At 38.5% G+C, this 10,714-nt stretch overlaps 1 protein-coding gene across 1 annotated transcript in view; it reads left to right on the top strand.

The window, feature by feature from the left end:
* The window catches only part of DNAH10 (dynein axonemal heavy chain 10), a 135,018-nt gene that overhangs the window by 59,366 nt on the left and 64,938 nt on the right, over window positions 1–10,714 (top strand). Inside the window, exons 25-29 of the mRNA XM_018556926.1 lie at window positions 2,685–2,896; window positions 3,061–3,217; window positions 6,990–7,223; window positions 7,425–7,547; window positions 9,298–9,531. Coding sequence (XP_018412428.1) covers window positions 2,685–2,896; window positions 3,061–3,217; window positions 6,990–7,223; window positions 7,425–7,547; window positions 9,298–9,531 — 960 coding nt within the window. The remainder of the gene's footprint in view (window positions 1–2,684; window positions 2,897–3,060; window positions 3,218–6,989; window positions 7,224–7,424; window positions 7,548–9,297; window positions 9,532–10,714) is intronic.

Consider the following 10,714-nt stretch of genomic DNA (forward strand, 5'->3'; position numbering starts at 1 on the left):
TCTTGTGTGACTTTTAACATTTCTGTTAAAAAATCTTTATACTTAACTGTTTTTAGCATCGTGTGATAAAGGTCCTTGCTTTGCTGAGGAGCAATTTATGGACAACAAACAAAAGTATTGGGAGTTATGAAGCAAATATGATTTGCATTTCACATGAAAACATTCCGTTATGGTGGTATTTTTCTGTTTTTTTTTTATTATTCAGAAAGGTGGTGCTCGGGTAGGAAAATGTGATTATCTTTTCACTGCACTTAGTGTACATTGTACAGTAACAAAATTGAGAACTAAGAACTATTATGCTAAGGACAACAACTTACAATCATTGCTGATGCTGGTCAGTAGAGATGGATGGGTGCCCATTACTTGACCTGATAACTGTAGTTCAGCTAGTTAAGATCTGCAACAGACACCACTCCCATTTCCCATACTCTTAATAATTGCACCACAAGTTTATCAAACTCTACAGCTATATCTTAATGCAATCCTACAAACGCCAATTAGGCACCCACAAGTACCTGCAGCTTTGGAGAGAGCTAGAAGAGCACCTGACCTACTGCCAATACTCCACAAACTCCACAGCTACATCTTATCCCAAACCTGCAAACAACCATTAGACACTAACAAGTACCTGCAGTTCCGGCACTTGGAGAGCACCTGACGTGCTGCCTATGATGCTAAACCAATTTGGCTACTGGCCAATTGTCAGATCCGCTGTTACTGATAAAATATCTATTGTGTGTGGTTAGCAGTAGTTTTACTCTGTTCATTAACTACTTGAAGACCAGGTTTTTAGACCCCCTTCCTGGCCAGGCCATTTTTCAGTACTTAGCGCTGCAGTACTTTGATTGACATTTATTCAGTCATGCAACGCTGTACTGAAATTTTTTTGGGGACAGATAGAGCTTTCTTTTGGTGGTATTTAATTTTATTTTTTACTATAGTAAGGAAAAATTATTGAAAAAAAACATGCGTGTATGTATGGGGGGGGGACTTTAAAAAAAAAAGTGTAATTTAAAATTTTTTGGGGGGAAACTGTAATTTTTTTTCTTATTTTTTTCCTTCACTTAACGTTATTACTATCACATAGGGGGCTAAGAAAACCCCCCTATGTGATTGCAAAAGATGTGACAGGTCCTCTTTATGGAGACATCAGGGGTCTCCAAGACCCCTAATGTCACATAGGACCCCCCTGAAGCAGCTAATGAAGCAGAGATCTGCTTCATCAGCTTCTCTCCAGCATCTGAAGCTGGAGAGTGACACAAGAATCCGAAAGTGATGTAGTATACATCACTTCCGCATTCTGGCAGCGGAGAGGTGACCGGAGGGAGGTCGTGTACCGATCTCCCTCTGATCCCCTAGGCTCCCGCGCCACTGCGCAGCACAGGCGCGTGGCTGAGCGGATGTCTAAAGACGCCCGCTCAGATCTAGAGAGCTCCCGGCCGGCCGTTGTAAAAAAACGGGAAGTGGTTAAAGCCCAAAACTGCAGGTGGAAAAGCACTAATGAAAATCTGAAATTTAAAAACCTTTAAGCAAAAATTTTGGAGCATGTAATTCTAAATAAATATAAAAAAACAGTATAAACTTCCCCATATTTTTTGTGTGTTTGTTTTCAAATATTTTGTTGAAGATGTTTTACAATAAATGGGAAAGGCAGCTATTACAATAAATTTAAGTAGCTGAAACAATGCTCGTATGATTTTATATAATTATATTATACAAAGGCATTTTGCACTTCTCTTTTTTTCTTTGAACAAAGAGAAAGTAAAACAGTATTTCTGTTAACAGTTATTTATTAGTCTTGTAGCGAAGTATAAGAAATAATGAATCCTAACATAAGAAATAAAATATGCCACAATATCACTTATAGCTAATTGGGAATGAAGCACAGATATGTGGCATTCAATGAACAAAGTTGGATGAAAAAGAGGATGAAGAAAAGTATAAATAGAGACTCACATTTCCCAGCTGTCTATAAAATATACAGAATAATTACATTGGTTTTCCCATATCTTTCTAAACTTGATTTACTTTTCCAGTGAAATATTGCGCAATATTTAATTAATGATAATCCATTAATAATGATAATACAGTAAATTTGAGTTTGAACCAAATTAAAGTCAGAATTAGTTATCTTCCAGGATTTAGAACATGCAATCCCCAGTATCATAAAAATGAAACAAATTAGAGTTTATAAGCTTAAGATGTAATGTTAGGTTTCCTTACAAATAAAGCTTTAGCTGATGATTCAACCAAATTACAATGAATCAATCAAGTTTAAATTCTGGCTTCATTTTTAATTGTAGGTATTATTTTTTTAATGGGAAACTTTCTTGGCCACAGCCTCATAAATACAATTTCTGATGCCTGCATCAGTGCATTGCATTATCATGCATTTTCAGTGGTACTCCAATGCACCTCTGCATTTCCGTCACAGTGCACCATAATGCACAGTAACACTACTGTGCATTGTCATGTGATGTGCCAGAAAAAGTGTTACATGCCAGAAACTAAATGCAGCGCACAAGAACGAACAAGTCTGAATGGGGCCTAACAATTTGTTTACTTCAATAAGGTTTATTAATGGATGATTTGGCTGTTGTGGACCAACTTTTTGCCCATCATCATTTTTTAATGATGTTTGAGATTTGAATTGTTCACTGCAAGATATCTTACTTCTTTCTTAGCTTGCCAAAGAGGAATGGTCCCAGACATTGTGGGCTAATTTAAATGTTCAGATTCTCCAAGATGGCATTGATGGCTTCCTCAAGACTTTCAGAAAGCTTTCTAAAGACATCCGCAGTCTGCCTGTGGCCTTTTACCTGGAATCCAAGATGAAGGAGTTTAAAGACTCTATACCTTTGCTTCTTGATGTAAAGAATGAAGCATTGAGAGACAGGTTTGTGCTATTATTAATGCTTAAATTTATCATATAAATATTTATCAGGGAACATTTTTGTGTATAGTGCAATTTATTAGACAGAAAATCAGTAAATGTTTATGTGTTTCATTACATCAATTTACACTGATGAGCTCAAATAAAAAAAATAAAATATTTTGTAGACACTGGAAAGAATTGATGACCAAAACGGGGACAAATTTTGAAATGAATCCTGACACTTTCACCTTGGAAAACATGTTTGCTATGGAGTTGCACAAATATGCTGATGTCATTGGTGATATTGTAGCATCAGCCATTAAAGAACTAAGCATTGAAAAGGTAAGGCCTCCTTGTTAAAAACATACTTCTTATCTTTTTATAATTTAACAAATTCGATATTTTAAGCTCGGTCTCAATTAGTTCAAGCTCTGTCAACAGTGTATATAGACACATCATAACCACTTTGAACCCTCCTTCTCTGGACCCAAAAATAAGAACAAACTTCCCCAAATTTGGGGAAATATCGCTGTTAGAAATGTTTGTAAGCAAAGCATTTGTGGTGCTCAACAGCAAGCAATTCGATTGGGGTTTTACTTTTTAAATGTGTTCTAAGGTACTGCAGATGAGTAACCACAGGCGATGTAAAATTGAACCAGATAGCCTTAGTACAGACATCAACAGTAAGTTGCCTATTTGATTCTACTCGATGATCTAGAATTTTGACATAGTTGTTACATGACTGTGCCAAATCTTTTAAGAGTTGAGAGTTTATTTTAATTGTTAGTTTAAGGGTCAGAGCAGCAGGTTTGCTTTAATGCCCTATCCTAGCAGCATATACTCAACTTTCCATCACTCCATCACTCCCCCACTGCTCAGTTTAGTCATGAGAGGTATATTCCTGGCACTTCTGGGTACAAAGAAGCATGTGACTCAATATTTTTCCTTTTATGACAGCACTGGTGGTTGATGATTGGCCCCAAGTTTTCTTCTGGCATAGAAAGCTTAGCCAGAAGTACAGGCTGATCCTAGGATCTAATAATGCTGCACAAGGATATGGCGATTGATTGGAGGACTAACACAGGTACTTGCTGGCAGCACATGTTAGAAACATTTTAGCTCAGGTCAGGTTAAAGATAAGTTTAGGGGACAATCAGGTTAAGTAAGGACAGGGGGGTCAGGAAGTGGATAGGGACTTTTTTTTGGCACTTGCCTTTGGTGCTTACTTAAAGCAGAACTCTACAGAGATAACTAAAACACATGTGGAATACACGTATGTTAACTCTTTGGGGTTGATTTACTAACCTTATAAACACGCCACGAACAAGTATACACCTCTGTAGTGTGTTCCCTCCCAGCATGATCTATTGGTGGAATCCAGACACCTTTGTAGTGTGTACACACCCAGCAGGTGTGTTGTGCAAAGCCCTGCATGAATTGCAAGGTGATGTTGTGTAAATTAGCTCTACATTGTGTTGCTTGCGTTGATGAATGCAGGAATGTAAATGCATGAGCTAACCATTTTTGTCTAAACTGTGAAGCAGCATTATATATGCATCATGTGCATGATTTTTCCATATATGGCATTAGTGGAAATATGCTTTTAGAGACTTTTTGGTTGATAAATACGTTTTGCTGTGTAAAAATTACACGCACCTAGTGCGTGCGTGTGTTTAGGTTAGTAAAACACCCCCTTTATCTTCTAAAAAAATCTAAATTCTGGTTGTCCACTCTGGTGATTCACACACCTCAACAACACTTTATAGCCAGGCTGGTCACACCCATAAAGCTTGGTCTAGCTTTGTAGTTTCCACTGCCAGTTCTCCACTCTTTACCTGTTCATTGGATAATGAATCAGCATGATTACCTCTCTTTAAAAAAATAGGAAAGAGTAGGTTTGTAATCTGTAAAGCAAGTCTTCTGATTTGTGACAAGCATATTTTTTTGTTCAGCAATGGAGCTTCCTATGTCTCCACCAGTATTGCTAAAACAGTATGTTGTAAAGCTTAACCAGGATGATTTTCCTGGCTGTGTAGTTTGGCAGAGGTGTGTGCATTACATGAGTGACTGAAGAAAATTTCAAATCCTTGTGAAGGTTAAACTGTTCACACATTTAGCTTTCAGCTGCATGTTTATTTGTTTGCTTGGAGTTGCAATTTAAGAATAGATTTCAGACACATGACTATGCAGGACACACAAGGTCACTATCTGTAATGGTACCATATGTTTTTCCAAGTATAATAACAAAAAAAAGATAAAGATAAAAATATAAACCTTGCTCAGGTTTCACTTATACTAGTGACTGCACACCATTTATCTTTACAAGCTAGAAAATACTTTTCTGTGCCCCACTATGATTTAGTCTTACTTTTAGTGGGGTCTGACTGTGCCTGGCTTTATGAATAAAACCCGACTGCATTTTCAGTTTAAATTTACTAAATGCATTCCAGGTGCAGAAAAACAAAAGGTGTACAAAATATTATATTTCATTTTCTTTTGAAAGAGTACAAAAGTACATGCTGTAGAGACTGATCTTTGTTCTCTGTGTGGAAGCAGTGGTCTCTCTACAGAGGTCTGCCTAGTGCTAGAGCTCTCCAATCCGCAGGGAGCAAGAGATTTGCTGATTGCAGAGCTACGGGTCTGGCAGAGAATTGGCTTTCAAACTCAGGCTGTAGCTCCTTAGTAAAGAAAACAAAATGTAAGTCTTTACATACCTTATGTTATGATGCAATATATATAGCTGATTTAAACTTAATGTTCAGTTGGACTTTAAGCTGTGCCAGCTGCCATTCCACCGACCAATGTCACTAGTAAGGGCATTCATTGGACAGGTAAATGTCAGTAGAGCTTAGCTACGAAGTCGTAAAAAGTAACATCTAAGTCACAATGTGAAACCATATCAGAGAAGGGTACATGAGAATATTTTATGGTTTATAAAGGTTATAGCAGACTGCTCGTGGTGTCTGCAACAAAACAGCATTGAAAGCCCGCCCAACTTGTAGCTTAATATTGTCCATGAACTGGGAGTCATTAGTGCTCAGGAAAGGCTCTGTCCGCCTCAGTAAGCAATAAATATTACACAGGTTCTGGCGCACAACTTAATTTTCTGATTCTTTATTTAATATCAGATGAACAGTTCACATCATAAACCCGCTAACGTGTTTCATACGGTCTCCCAAACACATAAAATACCCTTTGTAATCGGAAGCAAACCAATCACTACTAACATTCCCACTGACTCCCTTCCTTGAGAGTATCCCAAGTGCTGGTGCATCTCCAAAGTGTGTTCTCTATGATTAGGCCCAATGGATAAAACGTGTTAGTGGCTGGTGGATTACATTGGAGGAATGACAGAGTGTATTTTATCTTTTGAATAAAGACTTTTCTTCTTGATGAAGATCCTGTGGAGTGCTGTATTTGTGTGTGACATAAAATACCCTATCAGACAATTGAGGGAGGCGCTACACAGCCATAAACTATTTACATAATTAATCATCCTAGACAAAACACACAGTACTCCACTTTTGAAAAGAAAATTATCTATTAATACATTCCAAATACTAATGGACTTGGCAAAGGACACTTTCCAAACACTATATGATTACATTGTTGCATATTATTGTTTGAGAAACGGGTCCAGATCCCAGGTGTAATTTAACACTTGTGGTATTCTACATCCAAGTTGATACAGCGTGTCTTCCTAGTATCTTTCAATATCTACTGGTGGTGTCTGCTCTTACACAGGGCTTTTAAACATTTAAAATATACGTGCTCACTTTAAAATGTTTTCAGTTACTCCTTTGTCGGCTGCGATATCCTATTGAGGTCAATCCCTTCTCTGCAGTTGTTTTAGGAGTAGTTTAGACCTGAGACCTGTGAGGCTTCCATAGCCTGGAAACTGTTTCTTTGGTCAGTCTTGGAAACTCATTGCTGTTCAGTGGGTTTCCACAGTGAATCTGCACTATGCAACATAGCTCTAACTGTAACTTTTTCCAAGTAGCTTTACATAGTTGGTACAGCATGCAAAAGTCTTGTAATATTGCTCCATGTTGCGTGGGTAGAAAAAATGGCCAGGCATTACTTTTAATATATTTATTTTTTATGTTTTGACCAGGGTGTAAAGGAAATTGTAGATACCTGGGAAAATATGAAATTTACAGTACAGAGGTATATTAAGGGTAATCAAGACCGCGGCAACATTCTAGGATCTGTTGATGACATTCTGCAAATTCTTGATGACAATGCTATGAACCTGCAAAGTATCTCCGGAAGTCGCTTTGTTGGTCCTTTCTTAAACACTGTACAGCTCTGGGAAAAAACCCTTTCACTGATTGGAGAAGTTATAGCGGTAGGTAACATATTTAATTATGCTTTGGGCTTCATTGAGTAGCCTAATAAAGAGAGCAGTGGAGTGCACTATAATGCTAGTCATTATAGAATGCAGCACATCATTAGTGTTTGCATGATTGTACTGTGATATCTATCTAATAGCCTTATGGTGTCAAATGCACCATTAAACCTATGCAATAGCTATGTGTCTCTCTTACAGGTTTGGATGGTTGTACAGCGGAAGTGGATGTATTTAGAGAGCATATTTATTGGAGGCGATATTAGATCACAGTTACCAGAAGAGGCCAAAAAGTTTGACAATATTGACAAAATATTTAAACGAGTAAGTAGTTATGTCTTTTTAGTGAACGTATAGTGGTTTTGTATATATTTTCTGTATTTATTAAGGTAATTGAATTATATACAGATCTAAAACATCAGTTTTAAAAATCATTTTTAAACATATTGTAAGTAAATAACTAGGGATGCACCGATATATCAGCCGTCGAAACATACCGTCCGAAAATGGCACTTTTGGCAAAATGCCAAAGGTGCAATTTTCTGGCCAAAATAGTGGTGCTGCACTGTGTCCCAGCGGGTAGGAGAGAAACTGTCGCTGCGGGAGAGCCCTGTCAGCGGCCGGTGTTTCTCCTCCCTGCACCGCTCAGCCTCCTGCACAGATCGGGAGAGCGGTGTGTGGGCTGAGACAGCCATTGCTGTCACAGGAGGCTGAGCTCTCCTCCCCCACTGCCCAGCCTCCTGTGGCAGCATGTCAGTGATCACTGAGTGTTTGTAAATAATTGAGGACATAGTATGTTTACTATATCCTCAATTATGAATGAATGGGAAGTGATCTACATCACTTCCTGTTCATTCATGATTGTGGACATGGTAAACATACTCTGTCCTCATGTTATGAATGAACAGGAACACTCAGTATAGAGGATTCCTGTTCATTTATAACAGGGCCAGCAGAAAAAGAGATTGAGGACTCTGTGTCCTCATTCTCTTTTCTATTTTAGTTTAAAAAGTTAGATTTTTTTTTCCGGTTTCAGCCTGACATTTGTGATACTGTGATTTACTGCAGGCAGTAGGCGCTGTACAATACAATGACAGCTGCAACCACCTGCAGCTGTTCGCAGGCCATTCACATGTATTCGCACATGCTGCAATAACCTGTGGACAATCGCACCTGGATGCAAACAGTCTGCGTCCGGATGCATTCTGCAGGTAATCACAACATGTGCAATTACATGTGAACAGCTGCAGCTGGTGGCAGCTGTGACTGTATTGTACTGCACCTCCCATTGTATTGTAAAGCACCTCCTGTCCACAGAAGATCACATGATAATGGGGTGAATGGGGACTTCTTGTTTCCCTTGAATGGTAACACTGCTTGCATTGATGGTACGAAAAAGCCAATACCAAAATACACCATTGAAATACATGTTATTGTACAGATGAACTGCATACTTACCCTCAGTCCTGAAGGCTCCCTTCCTGTACTTAATTTAATATCTTTGTGAGCTTTTCACAGTGTACATAAGAATCCAGATAGAGCCCGCCTCATTCCTGGCTGTAAAGCTTCTCACATCATCTAGCCCTACTTCTCAGCAACCTGACTGTCCTCAGCCTCTCCCTTTTATTCATTGTATTTTAGTTGTTTCTATCCTGGATGCTCAGCATCATATGTGGGCATTACCTAGGGCAGTCTGCATGAAAATGTATTCTGTCTAGGAAAACCCACTCCTCCAGTCTGACATCCACCCATCAAGACATTTTGATGCTTGTATAACTTCCCTGATCAGGGCTGAGGAGTACTGAGCCAGGGTGCTGTGATTTTTTTTTAGTAAGCTATGTACACACTCTACCAGCTGTTTCCACCAGGCTTAATTTACCTGCATTGCCTAAGCAAATACAGATGTCACTGAATCTAAAATAAGATATGCAATAAAAAAGGAAGGTTTTATTTTAATGTCTTAACATTAATGAGGCGGAGGGAGGAACCAGGGAAGGCAAAATATAAGGAAATATTGCAAGCGTTTATTTATTATTTATTTTTACTAGATGAAGAACTGGTTCATTTTTTACAGATAATGTCAGAAACTGTGAAAGACCCAGTTATAAAGCGGTGCTGCCAGGCAACAAATCGGCTGTTTGACTTACAGAACCTAAGTGAGGATCTTGAAAAATGTCAGAAGAGTTTAAATGATTACCTGGACTCTAAGAGAAATGCATTCCCTCGATTCTTCTTCATATCAGATGATGAGCTTCTCAGCATTCTTGGCAGCAGTGATCCTACTTGTGTACAGGAACACATTATCAAGGTGAACAATTTGTGGGCTTGAACAAGAAATAACATGTGCTAAACACTAAGAATTGTCATCACAATGTTGCAGTAACTAGTACATTTGTGTCCAGCTGTTCTGTAAACAGGTAAGGTAGGATCAATATAACCCCAGAAATCACCCACTACAGTCCAAAGTTAGGGCCTTTAGTGGGTAAACAAATCTACCTGGCTGAATTCTTAAGGGCTTGTTTATGCCCAGAGGTCATTGTAGTTTTTACAACCCGATGGTGTGAATGGGCCATTATGCCAACACTTTGCCCTGCTGCTTGATGTTAAAAGTGACTGTCACTTATAGCTTTAGCCCCCACTAACAATCGGGAACCAATCAAAGTGGTTCCCAATCTTGTGATCACCACGTCAGCTATGAAATAGTGATCATATGCAAGCTGAAAGCTTCATTCAGGGAAAAATCGAATTGTGTTAGAATTTTAGCAGAAAAATCCTTTTCTTGAAGTCCATTGAGGGATGCAGCTCAGAAATTTTTTTAGACATAGGGATATGCTACTACTTCCAGGAGAATAAGATACTAGACAAAAATTAAAAGCCTGCCACTTTAAAGACATAAACCATCCCACCTCTCTCCTGCCAGTTGTAGCAAGCAATATGAAAGGGAATAAGGGGAGTGAGCTGTGTTCCTCAATGGACTCTGAGAAAAGGATTTTACGGTAAGAACAAAATCCTATTTTCTCGATTGTCCATTGAGGGACACAGCTCCAAATAGACATAATGATGTTCAATGCAGTCCAAAACAGAGTGCCCACCATAAAAACTAGAAGAACCAGCTCAAATACTCAAACAGCTACCTAAATAACTTTTCTGCCAAAACTAGCATCAGAGCAGGCAGAAACATCAACTTTATAAATCTTGGCAAAAGTGTGAACAGAAGACCAAGTTGCTGCCTTGCAATTTGAGTAACAGAAGCTTGATTTTGATTCTGGAATCTCCAAGAAGTACTAACTGCCCAGGCATTTTGAGCAGAAACAGGAAAAGAAGGAACCTTATCGTGCAAATCATAAGCTAGAATGACAACCTGACAAATTGGGGATCTAGAGGACAATAAAGAAAAGGTTTTAACTTGCAGAGACCATTGCAGGCTTTAGATGTGCCTCTCTTTATTGCTGTAATTGCCTGATACATTTTTAGTAAAAATATATTTCATT

Source organism: Nanorana parkeri, unplaced genomic scaffold (assembly GCF_000935625.1).
Source record: "Nanorana parkeri isolate BGI_ZX_2015 unplaced genomic scaffold, ASM93562v1 scaffold13, whole genome shotgun sequence".
NCBI lineage: Eukaryota > Metazoa > Chordata > Amphibia > Anura > Dicroglossidae > Nanorana > Nanorana parkeri.